The 26,058-nt window shown below is 42.9% G+C and overlaps 1 protein-coding gene across 2 annotated transcripts in view; it reads right to left on the bottom strand.

The window, feature by feature from the left end:
• LOC124622055 (probable ATP-dependent RNA helicase DDX49) overlaps positions 1–26,058 on the bottom strand; it is a 56,944-nt gene that overhangs the window by 6,498 nt on the left and 24,388 nt on the right. For both annotated transcript variants that reach the window (XM_047147621.1, XM_047147620.1), the window contains exon 5: positions 9,437–9,541. In XM_047147621.1, coding sequence (XP_047003577.1) covers positions 9,437–9,541 — 105 coding nt within the window. The remainder of the gene's footprint in view (positions 1–9,436; positions 9,542–26,058) is intronic.

Raw genomic sequence — 26,058 nt, 5'->3', positions numbered from 1 at the left:
ATTAGACACTACTTAAAGCTTTTAGAACCCAGAACCATCTGGCATTGTCAGTTACAAGGAAAAAGCTGCAAACAGTGAAATAATTTTGAGATTTTGTGACAGTGTAAAGGTGTGTTTACACCTGTGCGCCTTGCACCTAGCCGCCATGAGCCTGCACTTGCCTAACAAGCAAGCAAAGGCACATGTGCAGGTGCATAATTCTATCTCAACAAGTGCGCATGAATGATTCCATCATAACCTAGAGAGAGGCATTCATGCTACTCCAGTAACTGAGCTGCAGCTACTGGTCAATGCACCTGTGGAGCTGGCTGGTGGACAGTGGGTTTTTTATAAAAGGCAGCCAGTGGGCTATCAGTGTGTACCAATGAGGCTGCAGTATAAACGTGCCCTCTAAAGGCAGGCTGAAGACCACCTGATATTACTTATAAGGCTTACTTGCAAAATGAAACAAACACTAGAGCCTTATCATTTACAATGAACAGGGCAAGAATATGGAAGTACACATATTTTACTTATCTCACAAACATGGAATCATAATGATGAATTCTAAATATGAGAAAAATTTATATAAAAAACGTAACAATCATCAACTAAACATGTTTGCGAAAGCCTTCAGTTTATATTAGGAATGTAGATCTTTTCTTCACTTGGTGAGTTCGCAGACTGAATCACTAGAAAGTGTCTGGACATTCTATTGATGCTGTGATGGATACAGTCCGCTATCTAAGCCAGATACATTAAGAGTTGAAATTTGTACGGCACAGAGGGATGAAGTTTTTATTGTATATGAATCTGCAACGCCCAAGTACTGGCTGGCAGCTAATGAAGAAATACCAGTCATCAGATGTTGTTTCCAATTCCATTTGAAAATCAAAAAGTGCTTTATGGATGCATATTTCTGCTAGAGATTTAGAGATTCAGTATTCTTCTTTTTTGTTCTCGGTGATGCAAAGTATAAGGGGCAATCAAAAAGCTTCCATTTGAGGGCATTACTGTAGTATATGTGCAATACAGTGTAACTCCGATGAGGGGTACATAAGCACTAGCACGTAGGCAAGGCATTAGTGTGGCATTCCTGTCTTCCCAAAGTGGATGCAGTAAATGCGGAAATGTGCACTATGGCGACACTATTACGACATCATTAACAAATGCATCCACACAGGACAAATGTGCTGTAATTCTTTTCTTGGCTGCTGAAGGACAAACACCAGTACACATTCATCAGAGAATGAAAAATGTGATGGGGCAGCAAAACTGACAACCACCTTTGTGGAATAGTGTGCCAAGAGATATTGTTGCTTCATATGCGCATCCTTATGTCACAAATGTCATAATGCGGAAGTTACACCAACCCAAGTGGGAGACACTCAAGCACTCACCATATAGTCTTGATCTCTCCCCATGTGACTGTCAAGCATGTGGTCTCTTAAAAAAGATCCTAAAGGACCGTCAACTCCTGTAGGGCGAGGAAAGACAGCAGGCAGTTCCAGACTTCATGCAGCAGGACATGGTGTTCTACCAAACAGGTATCTTTAAACTGGTGTGTTAGTGGGATGATTGTCTCAATGATCAGGGCAATTGGGCCTGATTGGCATACCGCAGCCATTTGAGCATTTCAGCTGAATGCTCAGAACAGCGCTGCCAGTTGTCACGGATCGTCTTGTGCCAACTCAATTATAGCCCATATCCACTGTATGCATTGCATGTTCTGGCTTTCTTCAGACAGGTAGTGAGTGGATATGCCTGTTTATTTGGCAGTGCAGGAGTTCAGTTTGTGAATATCAAATTTTTGTGTGCATGTAAACTGCCCCATGTTCATCTGATATGCTTTTGGTTATCAGAAGAGGCTCTTGGCAGTTTGACCCTGTAGGTTTGGTTCGTTTGTTGTTCTTGCTTAAGGAAGCAAAACAGCTGAGCGGTCAATTGCCGAATGAATTTTAAGTCCATAATACTCGGAGCCTGATTGAGGGACAGCTAAAAATGATCACTTCCCAGTTGAGGAGGTAGCCCAAAAAGTTGTAAATTAAATTTCCTTTGCCATATTACTATGACAGATAAAATGTAAATCACCTTCTACAGTGTGTGCTGTATCAGCTAAAAAAATCTGATAATTCTGATGGCAAACATATATTAAAATGTAAACAGTTATAAAATCGGCATTGGGTCAGAAAATGGCGCACTGCCAATGGTTGGTTGCAGTAAGCACAGAGTGGTGCAGGGGTCTCCATTTAACAAAAGTGAGTAACTGAAACGACAGAGCTTAATACACAGCCTAGCTAAAAGTATCTCCTTGAGACAAGAGGGGTTCAAGGAAGTCATCCATGCTGTAGGGGGGTGTTTAATTTTTCAGAGTTTGTTCCTATATAAAGAAGCTCAGTGTTTATGGCAGAGTGACACAATGTTCCTACATGCAGCAACACAGAGATTATCTGAAGGGACAGAATATTTAAAAGACATAGGTAGTCGGGCTGCAGTCTTAGCAGCAGCATTGGCAGCTTCATTCCCTGACACAACCAGGGATTCACACGAACATCACATTGGCTTCATTAGCAGGAAATGAATGGAGGCATTCTTTGATTTTTTGTACTGAGGGGTGGTATGTGTACAGAACACAGAGGCTCTGGAGGGCACTTAGCGAATTGGAACATAATACACAACTGAGAAGCCTTTGCTGTCGGATGTACTCAGTGGTCTGAGAAGAGGGCAGAAGCTCTGCAGTAAAAATTGAACACTGTTTTAAAAGCCGGTATCTAAAATGTTTGTAGCCAACAACAAAGGTGCATCTGACACCACGGTTGATCTTAGAGCCATAAGTGTAGATGTTGATCTTAGAGCCATGAGTGTAGACAGAGGTGCTGCCTCCATGTCGTGTGCAAAATTTGAGAAACTCAGCGATAGGTCAACTCTAGAGATCCAAGACGAATGCAGACCTTTGCATGAAGAAGAGGCAGTAAAGGGTTCTCACCCATCTGGAATGTGGCACGTAATGTAAGATTGAGCTTCTGAAGCAGTATATGAAAGTGAACTCTGGAAGGCAACAAAGAAGTTGCACTTACCCTGTATTGGCGGTCAAGGGAGTCGTCAAAAACAGACGCACAGGGTAGATGGTTGCGCAAAGAGGACAGATGACAAGCACATCTCCTGAGGAGAAAATCATGCCATTATGACAGCAGTAGTTTGGAAGTGTCTGCACAGAGACTCATAACTGGGTTAGTGCAGACAGCTTCGGTGACCAAATGTATGCCTCGATGGTGTAAACTACATGGTCATGCAGATGAGTAAATGAAATACCCATAGTCCGTTTTTGATCAGACAAGGGATTGCTATAAGCAGAGGAGGACTTTCCTATTCGCTCTCCATGAAGTACCATTTAAAACAGGTAGGATATTAAAGATCAGGTACAGTGTGCTGAAATATGAGACATGTACGAGGACCAACAGAGTTTCCTATCGAGTGTGAGCCCCAAGAAGTTCATGATTTCGACAAACCTATGAACAACAGGACTCAGATGTAAGGACAGTGGAAGAAACTTCTTTTGGCACTAGAAGTTCAGACCGATAGTATTTCAGTGGAAAAGCGGAAGCACCATTGTCCATGTTCGACGAATAAAGATGGTAGAGACATCGCTAAAGTTGTTTCTCAAGTAAACAGGTCTGTTGAGAGCTGCAGAAGATTGTAAAGTCACTGATGAAAAGAGAGCCTGAGATGTCTGATGGGAAACAGTCCATGAGAGGGTTAACTGCTATGGCAAATAGAGCTACACTCAGCACAGAGCCCTGAGGCACCAACTTTTCCTGAATAAAAGTGTTCGACAAAGCCGAACCCACACATACCTTGAAAACACAATCTTTTAAAATCTTCTGAATAAAATGGGAGAGGCAGCACCGGAAACCCCACATGTGCATTGTATGGAGGATGCTCATCTTCCATCAGATATCATAAGACTTCTTCAAAACAAAAAAACAGCTACAGTCTGTCATTTTCACAGAAAATTGTTCATTATGTGGGTCAAGAAGGTGATGAGATGATCAACTGCAGAGCGGTTCTTATGAAATCAACATTGTGCATTTGTTAGCAAATGCTGATATTGAAGCCACCATGCCAGCTGACTGATCATGCGTTTCATCACCTTGCAGACACCGTTGGTGAGGGAAATTTGGAGGTAGCTGGATTGTAGATGTTTGTCCTTACCAGGCATGGGTATGGTAATTACAATGGCTTCACGACAAATTTTGGGAAATTTGCAGTCTGTTCAGATACTATATGTGTACGAAGGAGAAAGTGCTTGCTGTAAAGAGATAGGTGCTACAACATCAGAATGTATAAATTGTCCGGTCCTGAAGTGGAGGACTGTGACATGGTGAGAGCATTTTTGAGCTCCATCACATTAAAACAGTATTGCAGCATTCGTGATTCTGAGAGGGGAACGATGTCTCCTGAGCCACCTCCAGTCGTTTCTGAGGTAGGAAGGCACGATGGTAATGGGCGGGGCCCAAGCTCTCCGCAAACTATTATCCCAAAGTGTTGGAATTTTCGATAGAGTCCACACTGACACTGTTCGCTACAGTCAGGCCAGGAATTGGGAGAAATACCTCACTTCCAGAAATCCAACTTACGTTACCCAAACAACAGAAGAGAGAGTAAAATGGTTAAAAGAATTATTAAAAGAGATCCAACTAGATTTTTTGCTGTCTCTGATAATGAGACGATGCTTTGTGCACAACTGCTTATAACAAATACATTTCTCCTTCATGGCATGGCATTCAAAGACACGGACAGCACGTCAACACGTGCAAACCGCATCTTGGCATTCCACAGTCCACCACGGGACTGGGACACATTGCGTTAGAGAAGAAGTTGGAGGGTGGAACAACCTGCAGTGTTGAGGATAACATTCACAAGGTACTCTACCTGATCATCATAACTGTGAAAACATCATTCATCCAAGGTGAAGAGTAGAGCCTTCATTCAGCTTCAGAAAGCTGCCAGTTGGTCTTGCGCACAGATGAGACATGAGTTAGTAGATGAATTATGCACAGGAAATGGTCACTGAGTATGTGTCTGAAAGGACAGACCGGTCTAAACAGTGCGTAACCTGTGCATTACAGAACAAGAGATCCAGGTGCAACAAAGTGTGTGTGGAGTCCAAAAGAAATGTGGATTTGGCAGTGCTGACAGAAATGAGAGCAAGCTGGCTGAAAATATCTGCCAGGAGGGGCAGGTTCTCAGAGAGCCCCAAATGGGATGGTGGGCACTGAAGTTTCCAAGTAGCAGAAAGAGTGGAAGGAGCTGAGTGGTAAGTTGCAGTATGTCTGCCCTGGCGAAATCAGATGATAGGGGGTGATGTAGATATTACTAAGAGAAAAGGTATAACTGGGGAGAGAAAGATGGACAGCAACAGATTGTAGCTGGGTGTTCAATGAAATGGTTTGGCTATGGATGTCGTCCAGAATGAGTGTAGGACTAGCTGGAGTTCCTTCCTCGGAATGAAGATCGGAATGTACTGGAGTGAAGTGTGAATGGTCAAAGTGGTCTTGAGGGCATAATTTTGTTTCTTGGAGGCATAAAACAACTGGGCATTGTGACTGTGATAGCACTTATAATTCGGCCCTTTGTTATCTGATGCCACAAATGCTCCATTGGAAGAGTCATAGTAGATTATAGGAGATATTTATTTTCTAAGGGGCAATTAGCTTGATAGCTGCCAGTGCCAGATTTCGGCTGCATACTATGACAGGGTCCTGAGGCTGGTGGATCTGGTACCAGTAACCTCCCTAGGTCGGTCAGTTGGCTCCAGGGTGGAGAATCAGTTGGTGATTCGCACCGGTGAAATGTAAGTCAACCAGACAGCAAAGTCACGGAGTGTCACTGTTGTAGATGATCTTAAACAATCTACAAGTTCGATAAGGGGAAGAGGGTTTGTCTTCATTTGCCTTCTTAGTACCTTTGCGTTTGTCAGACATGGACCCAGATGTTTTCTGACTTGAGGTGCGCAAAAAAGTCCTCTCAGGAGGATCCCTGCTTAAATTTCCATTCTTCTATGCATCAAATGCGACTCTTTTAGTGTGCTGACCAACTGTAGTGGGCAGAGGTGAAGATGTCACCTTAAAACCAGACGATTTCACTACCAGGGCACTGAATGGAGTTTGCAGATCTGCATGGCCATATCTTTCATGGGCTGTAACATAGTAAAAATGGTACTGTAACTGCTCGATAGTGGTATGCAAGGCTTTTGGCTAGCTAACAGTTTGCGAGCAATACTGAAGGGTACCTTTTCCTTCACCCGGATCTCCTGAATGACTCGCTTGCTGAGGTACACAAGGCATTTGCAGGATGAAGTGGCATAGTTGCCATTGCAGTTGATGCAGTGGGATGAAGGCAATGGGCAATCTCTGCCATGAACATCGTTGCTTCAAGTTACACATTTGGCTGCATTTTTTCAGACATGTGAGTATGGCTATAGTGCTGACATTGTTAGAAACACATTGGGTTCAATAAGTAGGGTCTGACAATGTTGATTTCATAGTTCACCTTGATCTTCAACAGTGGCTCCAATTGATCAAATGTTAAGAAAAGTGTGTGGACAGGCACTAATTCTGCACCAACCCTTTTCATATCCCAATCTACTGCAGTTACATCCTGATCAGAGAGATAATGCTGTATATTTCCCTCAGTCAAACTATCAAGCAGCTCACTGTATATGACACCACCTAAGGAATTCAGTGTTTGATGAGCCTCTACACGAACAGGGTATCTGTAGAGGAGGGTAGCTTTAAGCAGATTTTGGGCTTGAAAGGTACTCTCTGTCTCTAGACGCAATGTTCCACTGCGTAAGCGAATGCAGAACTTGAGTGGGCCTGCAATTGTATCCACACCTTTCTGAATGACAAACAGGTTCACTGCACAGAAGTTCTGACCTCCTCCTGTGGGTAATACCACTAGGTAGTGGGGTGCAAATTGAGGATTTGTCATGTCTTTGGTATCATTCCATTTCTGTTTTTTAGATGGAGGTTGCATTGATGGAGTTGAAGTGCTCATCGTGGGTGAATCCCCCATGATTTCCAACATCTCTTAGAGAGCGCTACTTCCTTCTTGCCCCCCCCCCCCCCCCCCAACAAAGGGGAGCACACCCACCCTAGGTTATTGTTCACACTTAGGTCACATCTCCTGACCTCTAGACAGAGGGACCACTGGGCGATTGGCAATCATCCTCCCTGGGCCTGGCCTTTACCAGGGGATAAGCGCAAGCCCTACCTGTCAACTCAGGTGCTGTGAGTTACACATTACCCACTCATTCTTTATGCGCCAAATGTATGAGCCAGCCTTCAGGCAGGCACAGGATGGAAGAAAGACAAAAGGCGAGACCTTAAACGCCAAAGCAGAGGATGGGCGTGAGACACGGGAACAAGAAAAGAGAGAAATAAATAAATGAAATGCACCTCAGTCTTCCAATACTTTCACAAGTTTCAGTTTCCCGATTGTACACAAGATGTGGGAGGGGAGAAAAAATAGGAGGAGGACTGACAAGCTGCACAGAAAAGGAAGGAGTACTGCAAGGGTAGGGCCCCATGTGTGGCAAGCATGTACTCACACGAGAGTTTTGTGAGTTCCCCACGAGGGGGGGGGGGGGGGGGGGGACATAGAGTGTGTAGTAGCTGAGTCTTATAAAAGAATTCTATAGTTTAAAACCCCACACAGGAGGAATGGCAGGGAGAGATGTATGAGGAGTCAGAAAGAGCTCCTTGGTTTAATTCGTCAATGTGGGGACGGATATATGGAATTAACTTTTAGCTTATGACGCTCAAACACTGAACAATGACTGCTTGTGGTGTGGTTGCGAGGGAAAGAGTAGTAAAAGTATCTTTACACTAAGATATTCCACTTCACTGAGGATGTTAGCACTTCGTACTGGTGGGTCATAAGCTATAGAACGTGTCTTCCAGAGCAAATATAAATGGTTCAGTTCTAGACACATTGGTACAGCCTATGGCTAAAGGGAACAAATTTGCAGATGTTGAGTGGCCTTTAATAATAATCGTGCTTCACAATATAGGAAATGTCATGTAACCATGATTTAGACTATGTCCCCTGTAACTCCATAAAACTGGTTGCTAATAAATTTAATCTTGTGGAAGAAATACACTTCTCTTCTCAATGAACCATGAGATATTGATACTGGCACAAAACATGTCATCAGTAGTAGGATGAAGAATTCAGGCAAGGCATACATTACTCAAGAGCACAATAAATTCCAAAAAGAGAGAAGCTGAGAACCAATTGAAAAGAAAGTGAGAAAATATAGTGTTGCCTGAACTGTGAGAAAGGAAACACTACTCTGAAGAAATCAAATCCTTACAAGGGGATGGAAAAATGCACAGTGGACAGCTAAATAGAATGAAGTTGTGCCGATATCACAACCTTTGATTACAATAATTAATGGAAACAGGCAAGGAATAACATTTATCCTACTTGCATAGTTATCTCATATTAATAAACAATTTGAAAGGTCTTAAGAAATTAAATAATAAATAAGGTCCCCATTGTTCAGGGACATGTTTATGCTACTGTGTTCAAAAACCATTAACCCATCATGACAACAAAGCCAACTATTGACTAAAAGTAATAAAGTATGTCATGCAATAGCCAACCTGTCTCGGTTTGTTTCCCTGTCTCAGAATGTTTTCAATCAATAAAAAAAAATCACATCAGATTCAAAAGTTTAGAAAACCAAAAACCAGTGAAACCATAAAAGATCACAAATAAACACAAGTAACGACACCAATCCATGCTCAGAAATCAGTGACATATGACGAAGTCAGTTCTTTGGTCTGCAGTTTGTAATTTTCTTAATTATTATTACCCTGAAAATCCATTTCTTCTTTACATGTTGTTTGTATTCCATATAACAATATACTTAAACAATTTCTCAGTTATTATATAATTTTCAGTGTCTTTATAAACAATTTCCATATGCAAAAACAAATTTTCCATTTCGTGAAAATGCTAATTTATTTTTTCTGTTTGAAACACTGACACAGCAGACATATAAAAACATAATTTCCAGTGTTTTGCCTAAACATTCACCAGCACATTTCTCTCTTTATTATGGAGATTGCACTACCACATCTACATTACATTAACCCACCAATGTCATTTTTCTATACAAATAACAACACAGTAAACCAAAGAAAGAACACGTGATATACAGTTTCCCTAACAGGTATTAAATATTAGCTAGAGCAGACAGATTAAAATCATGCACTGTATGGTTTAACTATTTGTCGTACCAAAAAGAAGAGCAGAAAAGACAATACTGCCTATAATGTTGTGAGGTTCAGGCTTGTATGATAATGCAAATAGGTAAGTCATCATCTTGTGTATAATACTCTCATTTAAAATTAAATGAAAATTTTAAACAATAAAAACACAACTTTACCTCATTTGCAGTAACAGCTCTAACTTCTTCCAATGTATCTGTCATGGTAGCACTGAAGAAAAGTGTCTGCTTTTTCCTCGGGAGAGCAGAAAAGATAGTCCGCATCTAAAAAGAATTAACAAAAGTAATTTATATTCTTAATTATTTCAGAGCACATGATTAGAAAATAGAAGCAAGATGAAAGTAAAACATACAGCAACAATGCACAAGGTTTTGTAACTCAACATGATAATACAGAGGTGATCTAGAGCTTTTATTGTGAGTATACAAGGAGGGTCCAAATTAACCTAAAACCCCTTTCTTAAGGGTGAATACGAGGTAGTATCCCTACTACATCTTGGTCAACTGATTCAAAACAATGACAATATAGTTTTGCATGGTGGTAATAGTCAGGGATTGTGATTATGGTGTGTAGACATAAAGGGAATTGGCCACTGACTGGAAAAAGTTAGAAGATGCATTGGCTATGGTCAATAAGAATTCAGGCTGCTTTCATAAGCTCCAATGATATGGAGGCACCAGTGTCAACTCTGGCGCTAGTTGAATCCTCTGGAAAACCCCAATATCATTGTATCTTCTCACGTGCATGATCTGACCAGTTTGTCCTCACCTGAGGACTAGTGATGGTTTGTGTATTTCTGGGTGGAAGTCAAGTATGAGAACTGGCTGCACGGCTGTCCCCCTAAGCCTTAACAGCAGCTAAGAAGAGCAGCTCAGTACTGATTACACATCTTGGCACAGAATGCCTTACCTACTGGGCCAAAACGCCGATTTTCCAGCCAAGTCCGAACAAGCTCAGAGGGTTCCTATGATGGTCACTGAGATCTCCAACATTAGTTTCTCTCAGGCAAATAGCATGCAGATTGGGAAAAAAGGCCAGAGTGCACTTGGTATGTTTGCCAAGAGGTCTCATCTAATATGTCGGAGAGGATCTGTCAACAGTTACCTAATGGACTTGTGCAGCTAACTGCAAAATTGTAGCTCATGTTGTCACCAATAACACCTGTCACCTGGGTTCTGACATCATCCTTGGTTCCTTTGCATGGTTGGCTGGACTGGTAAAGCCAGCTAGTTGCCCTAGTGAAGTGGAGCCATGACTCACCAACATCATACCTAGAATCAATCACGGTCATCTCGACTGAGGATGAGCTGAAGAGCTCTAAGCACAAGGTCAGATGATTATTCTGCGCCAAGAATTGTACAGCCCCCTCAATTCAAGCATGTACTAGACAAAGTAGGCAGATATTCAAGTAAGAGATTATATGTGGCATCCATTTTTTTTTCCTTTTTAGATCAAAAGAAACCCACTATACAGCCAATGATGAATTGCCTGCTGTAATCAGAGTAAGATCTAGCATGTTATTTCAGAGAAGAACTTCAATCCTGTAGATTGGAAAGAGACAATATTTATGTGGTATTATTAAACTGGAGGAGCATCCACGGTAGGCCCACAAATTAAAGACAATAATGGCCACACAGTATTAAGAACAGAAAGCTAACTGAAACCAGAATTTCTAGTTGGAATATGCATCACAAGAATGGGTTAGAAGTCATTGATGGCAGTGAATTTATTGCTTACCTAACTCGATAATATCTATTGCAGCTCATATAGATTCCGAATGTGAAATAATCTGGGAAAAGGTAAGCATCCTTTTATAAACCACCTACCTTGGGCACTTAGTGTCAGGCACTTCAGAAAAATTTGGACAATATCAAAGATAATTTCCATTATCAAGTTAATGACATATGAGTAAAAATACTTCGAGCAATTATAGAACTGACACCTGAGGGCAACATCCTAAGTCTCCTTTACACTGATACTAATGGATGCAAACACAAGCGGATGACCGTTTCCAGACAATTCGCCAGTGTTCAATATCATTCACTTGCGTCTGTGACCAAGCATTTACACTGGAGGGAACATGACAGAACAAGTGTAGCGTCCCAAACCTAGCAAACCTGTGTTATCATTTTTTGGTGTCATTTGATATGACACTAGTTATAACTACAATACAGAACTGTGGTATTCATATAGGATTAGTTTGCAAGGCAAGTGCATTGGCTTTGAGGAAGCAAGTAAAAAGATGTAGGAAAGGAGAGATATGGACCTAGGTGTCTAAATTTGTATGCAAATGTGATGCATTTGGAGGTAGTGATGGAACACTGAACTGCAGATCCAGTCTTATTTGGCATTAATCCAAAACTTTGCACAAATCCCAGATAATACTTTTTGCTGGTTCCTCATGGGAATTGGAGGCAAAATTTAACAGCAGAACACTAATAACTGATGAGAAACATAACCTGAAGAAAGGCTAGCATTTAGGCCATGTCCTACATGAGCAACAGAAGCGACTGACAGCTTCAGACCCGAAACACAATGACAGTATAGTTAAAGAAGTGTCCTAGGTGAGCAACATCCATGGCACAGATTGTCCTCTGCTACAACTTAACGACATTTGAATTCAAACATGTTTTAATCTTGTCGCTGCAGCACATATGACAGTGAAAGCGAGAGCTGCGAGTTTTTTCGGGAAAGTGCTGGAGCAGACACACTGACTGCTATGAAACACTTACCATCTGATTTTATGAAAAATAATTGGTGAAAAAATTTGATTTTTCGCATCTTACAGCTTTATATTTTCGCTCAGTGGGGGACTGAATCTATTTTCATTATTTGTCACTGCTACTGTGCTGCACAAAACTAAGTAAATGACCGCACAAAATTTTTTAGACTTTGAAGATATAAAATCACATTGCTTAGACTTTGCGTATTGTGTCAAATGTAGCCAACATACCAAAATTGTTGAGAGCAGAATGATATTTTTTTTCATTATCGAGATATTGTTTGTTATAACCACGGACGGGTCACTCACAGAGCACCTGAATAATTTTCTGCGCATCGAGAATCAAAAGTGATTGTGAAAATCGTCATAATTCATAAACAGTTCGATATCAAAATGAGGTTTTTTGGAAATGACAGCATGCAGAAAGGACACAGTTTGTCATATGATTATCATTCGAAACATTTTCGTCAAATGTTTGAGTGGAGTAAATTACACAATGAGTATCTGTCCAAATTTTCATATCTAAAGAAAGCGTGAGAAATGGATAAAGCGGGCATCAAAGTGACCAGATGAAGTCTAGTATAGTAAGAAAATGTTTCATTTCTTGAAAGTATTCAGGGCAATTAAAGAAAACTTAATTATCAATTTGAGGAAAAACTGAAATATTTCACAAACGGCTGTTGCTAGCTATTTAAATGTGTTAAAAAGTTCACCTCTTCAAGGCTTAGCTCTCTCGCGCATAAAAAGATACATTGGAGTAATATTTAACTGTCAGAAAGGCTTCCTTCAAATTAAGTACTACATTTAGGAATTTAGAGAAGACACCAGGAAGGCAAATGAGGTGCCAAAAGAATCACGCTTTCTGCACAAAACTTGTGCAGACTATTTAGATTAACTGAAATGCTTGACCTTAACATTGATTCCTGATGAATTACATTTTCAACAACCAAATATCAGTAATATTTCAGGGTTGTTCAATTTGTTTTATTCAGAATCAATTGCGTGCGAATGTTCTGGGTGGGTGTAGGTGTGCATACGCTTAAAGATCAAGTATTTTGACGAGACCTTAAAAACATGTTTTTAGATGTGGTGTAAACAGTTCAGATAAAACTTAGTACACAGCATTGGTTACATGATTGTAACTGAGTCAGTTAAAATATAAGAAGAGTCAGGATCAAACCATCGGACTCAACAGTGGTCCTGTTCACTAGCCTACCATTAGACCATGGAACTTCACACGAAGCATCACTAGTTTTGTTTATTTATCGCAGTCAGTCACTCTTCTGCGCTTATCGGTTGTTAAAAGTTCTTGGTCACGTAAGAATCATTCAACTTCAATATGTTGCTGAGATAGTTGATCATCTCTCTACTCACGTGCGTATATTCGAAGCATTTGTCTGGTGATCTTCTTAGTTGATGATATAAATTAATGAAATTCTCCATGAAGATTCCCCTCTTCGTGAAGATTCCTCCCTTCGTAAATTTTATGGATGGGGCTCCTTTACAGATTAATTTTCCTAAGCAAAGCTAATTTTGTTATCTTATTCTCAAGCGACAATATTCTATGATTTAGGGGTGCCATTTTCAGAAAAGCTGGTTGGTTGGTTCTAGTAGCCATCTTGAAGTGGGAGATCGTCACTTGCGCACAGGATGATCGCCCAATGCTGTCATTTGGTGCTGGAGTGTCACATATCCAGACGTCACTCACTGTCAGTTGCTTCTGAAGCTTACATAGAAAGGACCTTTATGATCTTATTATTAGCAACTTTGCGCGTTACTGTTAAATGGTTTCACAATGGAATAGCTGATGCAGCTCAGATTCTACCTGATGTTTGCAATAACATATGTGAAGCACTTCTTCAGTGTTATGTGAATCTACCATACAACCTGTCACAAAAGCTACTTGATAAAATCCTCTATAAAATTTGCTAGGGGGCAGATAGTAGCTCACGGGAAACGGATTTTAGTTATTACTTTAAAAACTTTTAACATAACAGTCACACAATTACAACTACAATGAATGGAGCCAATTAGAATAATCAAGTCTTTTGTATATTATTAATTTCAATCTACATAATTAATGTAGATAATATGCAATGTGCTGACTGACTGATCATCACCACCCAGCTCAAACCACTATAGATACAAAGTTGAAATTTAGAAAGTATGTTGACCTTATACTAAAGGCATCCTATAAGAGGGGATTTTTGAAAATTTCACCCCTAAGGATGTGAAATTAGGGATTTCTCTCATTTTCTGCTACCTCTCTCTATCTCTCCCCTGCCCTCTGTCTATCCTACCGACTGCCCCTAGTTGCCCTACCCTCTCTCCAAGTCATCCTTGCGTGTTTTCACTAGCAGCACTTTACCATCTACCACCCATACCCAGCCATCCCTCCCCCTCTACACCCCAGCCTCCACATTACCCCCACCCAGATGCCTCACACATCATGTGCTGCTGCTAGTAGTGTGGCCTCACCTGCCAGAGACTGTGGTTATGTGTGTGTGAGTCGCATTTGCATGGCGACTCAAAAAGTTTAGATCATGTTGCAATTTTGAACAACAGAAAAATTTAGTTAAACAAAAACAAACAAAAAATCTGTGCAGACCAAGCAGTCTCCACCAACAAAGCAGCAGGAACTAAGCTAGTACACACTTCTTCATTCCCTTCATGCCTGCTGGAAGTATCTAATGTAATTATCATCTTTCTCAAGCCTCCAGATAGACCTACGTGTCCTTCAAAAGTCTCCAACCAATCATATTTCATTTTCTTTGGCAGTTGTGCTGTGGATCTCTTCAATCTCACAAGCACCTCTGACATATATATTTTGCTATCAAAAACATTTAATTATCTTGAGACCATTTCACCACTCAAGCAACTTGTACAACAAAAATTCACCAGTAAAACAGCAGATGAATTCTCTCTATGCTGCTACCACCAAAGTGGAGATCTGAACTTTCTTTGACAGTTCATAGCAAAACCGACAATCAGTGGAACACAATCAAGAGCCTGCAAATGTGAATGAACATGACCGACTGATGTCTGTTTAAACCAGACAGAATTCTTATGCATTGATGACCATTCACTTGTATTTACCCATGACAGGCTTTAGATCTCCCAGTAATTAACAATCCTCAACTTTTCAAAACAGTTGTTGTACAGAAAGGAAGCAGTGGCAATAAGGCATCAATAATTACATGTGTTACTATAAATGTTAAAAGAAGGTAGGAAAATGTTTGTGCTCAGCAAGAATGACATGAAACAAATTGCAAAATATCTGATCAGTCAACATAAAATGTCCATCTCTGGGGAAAAGATGTGGCACACATAAGTGCAAAATTCTAATGTTCTGTACAATAAATCTATGACCTGTATCTGCTAGCAATGTTGTGAATGATGGGAAAGACACACTTTAGCTGAATAGCTATGTCAAAGTTGCTGCAAAAACAGAGAGACCTTCATTAGAGATTTAAGCAAAGTTGAAGCCTTGACAAACTAAAGCTGAACAAACTCGATATAAACATAAAGAGTGCAATATGAGAAGTATTCTGTGGTATTGCACAAAGAATGAGGTCTCATGTAAAAGTTGGTACCTCACAATGACACCACAAGGAAAGACAGTTGCTGCAAAATGCAGCAACAAAACAGAGACATTGTCTTAAGACACACCCCCAAGTGTTTCCTCATACCACCACAGTCAGAAAGTTATTAATGTCTGAGAGCAGTGTTGCTCTCCCAAGACTCTCTGTGATAGCCAAGTCTCTATATAATCGCCCAGTTTCTATGTAATTGTAATTATTGCTAACGATGAAAGTATTGTCAATGCATAGATCTGGCTGCGCGCAAATAGAATGGTTATTCCGAATTTTGTATCATGTTTAAGACAATTGTACTCTGATGTGAACAATAATTCTGCAATGACAAAGTGTTAAATGCTATAATTATGAACAACAGTATCAAATACATGTCATTTGTGTGGACAGCAGCTGATTCCAAATTTAAGCATTTAGCATGTTCAAGTTTTCATAAATTACTAATAATTTGTGTGTGTTGTAGTATCTGCTCGACTTCCTCCTGAAGTAATCTAGTTTCTACAATACACCACATGTTTAATGAATTCACAGGAAAGATATTGCCAACTGATCCAACCAGGAATCCTAAGTAGTTTTGATCTTATGTAAAGGTAGTAAGTGAATCAAAATCACCTATTTAGGTGCTCTACAAAAGCACTAGCACCAACTTTCCACTACGGAGCTCATAAGACAGTTTGTCCTTTCCAGCATGGCATTAATGCCGAAATGGCAGATACTGAAACTACATCTACATCTACATTTATACTCCGCAAGCCACCCAACGGCGTGTGGCGGAGGGCACTTTACGTGCCACTGTCATTACCTCCCTTTTCTGTTCCAGTCGCGTATGGTTCGCGGGAAGAACGACTGTCTGAAAGCCTCCGTGCGCGCTCGAATCTCTCTAATTTTACATTCGTGATCTCCTCAGGAGGTATAAGTAGGGGGAAGCAATATATTCGATACCTCATCCAGAAACGCACCCTCTCGAAACCTGTTCCGCTATCATGTAATCATACAATAAAGGATCCTTCTTTCTATGTATTCGCAATACATTACATTTGTCTATGTTAAGGGTCAGTTGCCACTCCCTGCACCAAGTGCCTATCCGGTGCACATCTTCCTGCATTTTGCTACAATTTTCTAATGCTGCAACTTCTCTGTATACTACAGCATCATCCGCGAAAAGTCGCATGGAACTTGCGACACTATCTACTAGGTCAATATAATGGAAGAAAACATTCCACGTGGGAAAAATTATATATAAAAACAAAGATGAGGTGACTTACCGAACAAAAGCGCTGGCAGGTCGATAGACACACAAACAAACACACAAAATTCAAGCTTTCGCAGCAAACTGTTGCCTCATCATGTCTGCTTGTGTCTGTATGTGTGGATGGATATGTGCGTGTGTGCAAGTGTATACCTGTCCTTTTTTCCCCCTAAGGTAAGTCTTTCCGCTCCCGGGATTGGAATGACTCCTTACCCTCTCCCTTAAAACCCACTTCCTTTCGTCTTCCCCTCTCCTTCCCTCTTTCCTGATGAGGCAACAGTTTGTTGCGAAAGCTTGAATTTTGTGTGTATGTTTGTGTTTGTTTGTGTGTCTATCGACCTGCCAGCGCTTTTGTTCAGTAAGTCACCTCATCTTTGTTTTTATCTACTAGGTCATTTATATATATTGTGAAAACCTATGGTCCCATAACACTCCCCTGTGGCACGCCAGAGGTTACTTTAATGTTTGTAGACGTCTCTCCATTGATAACAACATGCTGTGTTCTGTTTGCTAAAAATTCTTCAATCCAGCCACACAGCTGGTCTGATATTCCGTAGGCTCCTACTTTGTTTATCAGGCAACAGTGCGGAACTGTATCGAACGCCTTCCAGGAGTCAAGGAAAATAGCGTCTACCTGGGAGCCTGTATCTAATATTTTCTGGGTCTCATGAACAAATAAAGCGAGTTGGGTCTCACACGATCGCTGTTCCGGAATCCATGTTGATTCCTACAGAGTAGATTCTGGGTTTCCAAAAACGGCAGTGGACACGTAACTGATAATCAACTAAAACTGCTGAACAGTGTAACAGCATTTGGAAGGATTACACTAAGGAATGTGTTCACCTTCTAATAGTAATTTATTGTAGGCCATATGATTAATTTGAAGGAGAAAAGAAAGAGAGTAACAAATGCAGTAGCCTGCCTCTGAACTGCTTCAATGTCTTCCTTTAATGTGACCTGACACAGACCCCAAACACTTGAGCAGTACTCAAGAATAAGTCACACTAATGTCATATATGCAGTCTCCCTTACCGATGAACCACACATTCCCAAAATTCTCCCAATAAACTGAAATCAACCATGCGCCTTCCCACCAAAATCCTTACATGCTTGTTCCATTTTATATTGCTTTGCAACATTACGCCCACATATATAAACAATGTAACTGTCAAGCAGGACAATACAAACGCCATATCCAAACATCACAGATTTATTTTTCCTACCCTGCCACATTATCTTACATTTTTCTACATTTAGCTGCCACCACACCAACTAGAAATTTTGTCTAAGTTTTCTTGTATCCTACTACAGTCACTCAACTTCAACATCTTCCCATATACCACAGCATCATGAGCAAATGTCCGCAGATTGCTGCCCCTCCCTGTCTGCCAGACAATATATTTGAGGGAGTAGGATATAGTTGTAGGTAAACAACTAGAATTCTTTCGGATACAGATTTATTAGCACTTCGCTTCTACACAGATACAAGTCCAGAGGCTAACCGCTGTTACCGGCCCACATCCCCCCCCCCCCCCCCCCAAGCCCTCTCCTCAAAGATAGTACACTTATAAACTGAACAAATATCGATATTTATGGCGCTCTACGCCACATAGCCAGCCCCCCCCCCCCCCCTCCCCCGCACAGTATGGAGTACGTCCCTGTGAATGGGAGGGGTGAGAAGTTAGGAAGGTAACGTACAGTTCTTCTGCATCAAGCGGAAGCGGTTGACTGGCAGGAGACCGGGGGGTGAAACCCAGTACGTCGCCGGCGAAGTCAGCAAGCGACGCCGGCGACTGAAGACGACATCCCGTCTTGGAGTGGAGGTGTAGCACTTCGTCAGCAGGCAGGCGGAGAATCACCTTGCCAGAAGGCCTAACAAAGGCACGTAAATTGCCACAAACAGCACTTGTGCTCAATTTAAAGCGGTGCACCATACGAGTTTCTGCACTTCCTCCCTCAACATTGTCACACGTGAGTACCACACACACCGTATCACCATCTACGACAACAGATAATTTATATATGTCATCAGGGTGTACATGTGTCGTGAATTCTTGGGTGGCACCTGAACGAGCAATGGTAGGGAGGCAGGGAGGTGTGGGAAAGCCATGGCTGGGGGAAGCATCTGCGAAGAGGGGTGGGTGGCAGGTACACTGGACTGCGCAGGCGACAACCTTGGACGATCAGCTGATGGACGAGGGAACGTGACCGAAGGCAATGAGGAGCCAATGTGGATTGAACGGCGTGACAAAGAGCTGTCACACGAAGATGAACGCGGAGAAGAAGCAGTGCTCGGCAGAGAAGCACGCTGTGGAGAATCAATACCTGAATGTATGGTATGAGAAGATGGATGGCCGCTCGAAGCAGGAGTGGGAGAAATAGGGGCAGAATCAGGGAGGTTCACTGGAGGCTCAATGAAACCTGGTTTCAATCGGTTGAGTGAGACCATGGTTACAGTCTTTTATGAGGAGATCCACATTATTCTCGGAGCATTTGACGACCTTGTAAGGACCTGTGTAGGGTGACTGAAGCGGGGCTCTGATTGAGTCGTCTCTGAGAAACACGTACTCACAAGAGTCTAGCGTGCGCGGTACATACACACGCAAAGGTGTATGAGTAGCCGGAGGTGGCGGCTGAATTTTGCTGCAGTGCAAGCGCACTCACTCGAGAAGCGAAGAGAGTTCAGAGGGCTGTGGAAGTGGGGTGGGAGCAAGTAATTCTCCAGGCAAAACCAGAGGTTGGCCATACACAAACTCGGCTACGAAACTCTTGAGATCTTCCTTGAAAGTCGCACGAAGGCCAAGAAGCACGAAGGGCAGTGCTTCTGTCCATTGTGAGTCATGGCAACGCAAGGTAGACTTTAAGGTGCGATGCCATCGCTCGACAAGCCCATTGCTTCGGGGTGGTATGCGGAAGTATGAATTTTGACAATACTACACATTTTACATAAGTCGGAGAAAACTGAAGACTCGAATTGTCGTCCCTGGTCAGTGGTGAGGTAAACAGGTGAGCCAAATCTAGAGATCCACAAATCTAAGAATGCTCGATTTACTGTCTCAGAGGTAATGTTCGGAATAGGCACAGCCTCAGCCCACCGACTCATCCTGTCAATAGCTGTAAACAAGTAACGGAAATCCTCAGAGGGGGGCAAAGGGCCTACGAGGTCCACATGAACATGGTGAAACCGGCCTGGCGGTTGGGCAAAACAGCCAAGGCGTGGGGAAGTGTGCCTGGAAACTTTGTTCTGTTGACACAACATGCATGCCTTGGCCCAAGACTGACAGTCGCGGCGCATGTCTCTCCAGACAAACTGTTCAGGTACCAGATGGGTGGAAGCTTTGACACCGGGGTGTGCTAATGTGTGTAATTTGTCAAAGACCTGGCGTTGAACGGGCTTAGGAATGAATGGCCGCAACGTACCAGTCGATTCATCACACCACACTAAGTCAGATATGCCAGGGAAAGTAGAGCGTACTGGTTGGAGAGAGGAGCTGTGGTCTGAAATTAACTGCATGGTATCGGGGTCTGCCGCTTGCAACCGAGGTAGGTCCGTTAAGTCAATTAAGGTTGTGACAGCACCAACGCGTGAGAGAAAATCAGCAACCACATTGTCCGCTCCTCGGATGTAGCAAATGTCATTTGTATATTGCAAGATGTAATCGATATGACGAAAGTGTCGTGGGGGCAGATGGATCAGCCGCAGGATTTTTTATGGCAGGAACCAACAGCTTGTGACCAGTGAGCACATAGAAATCTCGTCCCTCAACATCAGTTCTGAAGTGTCTTACAGCCTCGTAAACTGCAAGTAATTCTCTGTCGAATGGTGAGTATTTCTTCTGCGCGTTGTTTAGCTTTTTTGAGAAAAACTGCAGGGGGGGTCGTAACATCATTGTATGTCTGACTCAGTACTGCACCGATCGCATTGTCACTAGCATCAGTGGTGATAAACATTGTGGTGTCCGCATGTGGGTGAGCAATAGTGGCAGTGGAGGCCAACAGCTGTTCGAGTTCGTTAAATGCCTTGTCCATGTCTGGTGTCCATGGGACCTGGCAGGTGACAGAAATTTGCAGGCCAGCGAGAGCATCTATGAGAGGAGCCTGCACCGCAGAAGCGGCTGGCAAATATTTACGGTAATAATTAACTGTTCCGATGAACCTGCGTAATTCCCAATAGGTCTGGGGTCATGGCATCTCGAGAACAGGCTTGATCTTGTCCTGCGGTGGTGTCAGACCGTCCGATGCACAACATAACTTAGGAATGTGACGGATGACTGGTGCAATTGAGTCTTTTTATTGTTCAGTTCAATACCAGTGGCTGCTAAAATATATGTCACGACATGAACACGCTCCTCACTCTGTTCCAATGTAGGAGCAAAACTCAATATGTCGCCCATGTATACGAAACAAAAGTCTAGATGGGATAAAGTTTGATTGATGAAACGCTGCCACGTTTGGGGGGCGTTTTTCAACCCAAACGGCATAAATTTGTATTGAAACAGCCTGAAGGGAGTGGTTATGGCAGTCTTTTCGATATCCTCCGGAGCCATAGGAATCTGATGAAATGCGTGCTTACAGTCCAAAACAGAGAAGTACTTTGCACCTGTGAGCGCATGATTGAAGTCCGCAATGTGTGGGACCGGGTATTTATCAATGATGGTGCAGGCATTTAAACGCCTATAGTCTCCGACCAAACGCCAAGTACCGTCTTTCTTTTGGTCAAACAGGATAGGACTAGCCCAGCAACCAGAAGAAGGTTCAATTATTCCCTTTTGTAATAGATCATCTAATTCTTCTTTTGCAATTTTCATAAATTCCAGCTTGAGGCGGTGTGGGCATTGTGATATGGGCGGCCCATCGGTTAGATGTAACCGATGAACTGTGCCATTAGTGACTACTGCAATACATGGCGCGGCACGACAGATGTCCATGAAGCAGAGCAGGCGGTGGCGGACGGGCAAAGCTGTGGCGCTGAGGGCACGGAAGTACAGGTGTGCCAATCGCTCGCAGGCTGCGTAAAGGCCGCACGCGTGTTAACATGGGAGAGGTTGGTACACTGGTTCTTGGTAGCGGGCTGTGCCGCTACGAGCGCTGTAGGCACGAGTGGGTGTTGCCAAACAGCAGATGGCTGTAGTTCATTGCCACGAGCTTGGGAAGTTAATTGTCCATTCGGAACGCAAGGAACATGAGCACTCGGGCATACACTGTCATTACAAGAGGGGGTGCTGACACAGTTTACAGAGTTCACAACATTGTTGTTAATGTGCGCGGGCACGGGCACACCAGATTGGCACAGACTGACCTTGTCTGTAGCTGACGAGTCGTCTGCTTGTAGTGTCGTGAGGCGTTGTTGTGTGGAGGCCAACCCGTGGTGTATGTGCGGGGATGCAGCAGCATTTCCATACGTTCCATCCGCAACTTCAAAGACTTGGCGCACTCCACTAGCCACTTGTTTGGCCAAGATTGCAGCTCCAAGGATAGGTTTAAACACTTCTTAGCACAGCACACATGTTTGGTGTTAGCCGAACTGTCACTCGGTGGAGCGAAAGGAATATGTTTGTTTAGTGGGGGGTAAAACACAGTATTTTGCACAAAATCTAGTGACAACTGATAGTGCTTGAAAAAATCAATTCCGAGAATAGGATCTTCAATTGTTAACACTAAAAACGTCCACTCCAGCTTGCACTCAGGCGAAAGTTTCATTGTATACAGAGTATAACCCGAACACTGTAGGGTAGACAAGTTCACTGCACGAAGTACTGTTTTGTGTGGTTGCACTTTATTGGTTGCTAGGCGAACCGGCAGCAAAGAGACGTCTGCGCCAGTGTCTACCAGAAAACGTACACCTGATTGTAAATTGCGAACATAGACTCGACCACACTTACTGCTGTTATCCGAAACGGAATGCAACGTTGGATGGTGCCCGTTGTTTTACATCGCAGGAGGTGGCACCGCAGCCTACCTGCAGTTGGAGTTTGGGTAAGAACAGGGTGACTGGTATTTACGAGCTTGCTCCCCGAATCTTGCGTGGAAGAAACAGTAAGGTTGGGCGGGCCTGTGCTCCTGTGAGTAGTTGCTAGGTGACGGAGTATGTGACCCAGAGTCTTCCACAGAGGCCGATGCACTGTCGTTGCGGGGCGTTGAAGGTGCAGGCAGGGCGGCTAGTTTAACAAACTTGTTATTAGCAGCACCAGACAAGGGTGTGGTGTCAGAAAGCTACTTAGTGCGGTCACGTTCAGAATGCAGTGCACAGAGCTCATGTTGCCTTGCAGAGTATTATCTATCGGCGGCGCGTAAACGTTAATCTATTGGCCTATCTTCATATGCAGAAATTACAGTCTGGACAGGCAAAGGCAGCTTTTCTGTCCAGACTTCTGTGAGCGTGTCATCAGGTATAGCTTGCCCATCGACAAGAAGACGGATGCACCGCCACAGCTGGGACGGAGACCTGTCGCCGAGACGCTCTTCGTAGATGAGCTATCGCACATTTTCTCTCCTGGTTTTTGAGACGCACTCCAGTATCGTCTGTTTCACCACAGCATACGTCCCTGCTAGGGGGGTGGGGGGAGGGGGGTGCTTCGACCAGATTGTAAATTAAATCGACGCGATCATGAAGATGGTTCATGAGGCAGGCGAAGCATGCATCGTCATCCAAAGCACAGACATTGAATGTTTGCTCAACCAGGTTAAACCAGAACTACGGGTGAGCGGGTTTGAAGTCTGGTAGTTTCGGCAGATTCGGCACTGCAGTCACTGCGGAGGTGCACCTATTTCTTCGGATGGAAGAAGAGCATGCAGAAGATAGCGAGTCCAAATTATTAGCGTCCCGTAATGAGGGTATAGCGAAATTCACTTGACGCCATGGGGGCGGCTGAGAAGCGACGAACACTTGAACAGTGTGAGGATCGTAGTTAAAATGTGCATTCCCATTGACGTGGTAGCTCGGAGAGAAGCCACAAGTACTTAAGTGCACCGGTGAATGTCCGTAATGCACACGGTATTCACTCAACCACTATTCGACGGGGGGTAACTCGGACGCATATTACACAAAAAACGGGGTCACCAGTGAGGAATAGGATATAGTTGTAGGTAAACAACTAGAATTCTCCCGGATACAGATTTACTAGCACTTCGCTTCTACACAGATACAAGACCAGAGGCTAACTGCCGTTAGTGGCCCACATCCTCCCCAAGCCCTCTCCTCAAAGATAGCACACTTATACACTGAACAAATATCGATATTTATGGCACTCTACGCCACATATGAATATAGAAAACAATAGTGGTGGGGCTGGTTGTAGATGTCCGGGTAATTACTGTCCAGCACAGAATTGTTGACTTGATTAGAAGCAACACAAGGATCCCACATATGTACACTAGGATGCACACTCAGTGTGATATTTGCTGTTTGGCGAGCATTGAGCACCTGTTGACTAGCTGGCACGGAAGGATACACACATGGCGGGAACTGATTCGAGTTTGAATTTACTACTGGATTTTCCAAAGTAGCAAAACTTCGCTCGACATCACAAACTGTATTGAATTGTGCATTCGACACAGGAGTAGGAATGTTCCAAACAACACCCTGTGGAGAACACGTAGAAAGGTCTAGGCTAACAAAGCCAGAGTCCGCGACCTTTGGCGGTTGGAAGAAACTGGCGGCACTCGATGAATTCCACTGCATGTTTGGGTTGAAGGATTCTGAAGAGTCTTGCGGCATGTCCACTACGATGGCAGGAGTGCTGGAGAGATGTTGCTGAAATCCGGGCGGCGGTGAGTGCTGAAAGGTCATTGTCTGAAGCTGAACAACGGCCCTCGCGATCGCGAAGAAACCCGATGGGGTAGGCGTGTAAATAACCTTCGGGCGGTAACTCGGACGCATATTACACAAAAAACGGGGTCACCAGTGAGGGAATAGGATATAGTTGTAGGTAAACAACTAGAATTCTCCCGGATACAGATTTACTAGCACTTCGCTTCCACACAGATACAAGACCAGAGGCTAACTGCCGTTAGCGGCCCACATCCTCCCCAAGCCCTCTCCTCAAAGATAGCACACTTATACACTGAACAAATATCGATATTTATGGCACTCTATGCCACATATGAATATAGAAAACAATAGTGGTTGTATAACACTTCCCTGGGGCACTCCTGACGATACCCTTACCTCTGATAAATACTCACCACCAAGGACAATGTACTGGGTTCTATTACTTCAGAGGTCTTCAAGCCACTCACATATCTAAGAACCTATTCCATATGCTGGTACCTTCACTGACAGACTACAGTGGGGCACCATGCCAAATGTTTTCTAGATGTCTAGAAATATGGAATATACCTGTTGCCCTTCATCCATAGTGCACAATATATAATTCGAGATGAGGGCAAGCAGAGTTTCACATGAGAGGTGCTTCTAAATCTGTGCTGATTCATTTACATAAGCTTCTCAGTCTCAAGGAAATTTATTATATTCAGACTGAGAATATGTTCAAGAATTCTGCAGCAAACAAATGTTAAGGAAATTTGACAGTCAGCTGCACTTTTTTCCAGTTGGTTGGGACTTGTGCTGATGAGAGATTCACGATAAATGCAAGCTACGTAAGAAGCTGATGTTGTAGAGAACTCTTTGTAAAACAGAACTGAAATTCCATCTAGACCTGGTGACTTATTTGTTTTCCTCTTTCAGTTGTTTCTGTATGCCACGAATGCTTATTACTATATCGTCCATAAGGGAATCTGCTTGACAGTCAAACAATGGCAGAGTATTCTGCGTGAATATTTAAAACTTCAACTTTTGTTTTGCTACCTTCAACTGCCACACTTGAATGATCAATGAGCAGCTGGATGGAAGCCTTAGACCCATTTAGTAATTTTACACAGGACCACAATTTTTTCACATTTGCAGCTAGATCTTCTGCTAAGGTATGGTGGTGGTAGCTTTTGTATGCTTCGTGCATATATATTTTCACAGGCGTACGAATCTCTACTACCCTTTGCCTGCCATCATTTGTGCATTCTCTTTTGAAGCAAGAGTGCAACAGCATTTGCACTCTCAGTATTTCTCGAATTTCTTGCCACACTGGAAGGGTTGGAAATACAAGGTCCTGATTTTAATATAGTTACCCACAATTTGAATAAACATGTTTTTGTATATCACATTACACATATGACAAAATGCTTTTGTGAAGCAATCAATCAATAAGGTCTGCAAGCCAT

This window comes from Schistocerca americana, chromosome 7, assembly GCF_021461395.2.
Source record: "Schistocerca americana isolate TAMUIC-IGC-003095 chromosome 7, iqSchAmer2.1, whole genome shotgun sequence".
Classification (NCBI taxonomy): Eukaryota; Metazoa; Arthropoda; class Insecta; order Orthoptera; family Acrididae; genus Schistocerca; species Schistocerca americana.
The sequence above is the reverse complement of the archived record's forward strand: the minus strand, read 5'-3'. Positions and strand labels throughout refer to the sequence as shown.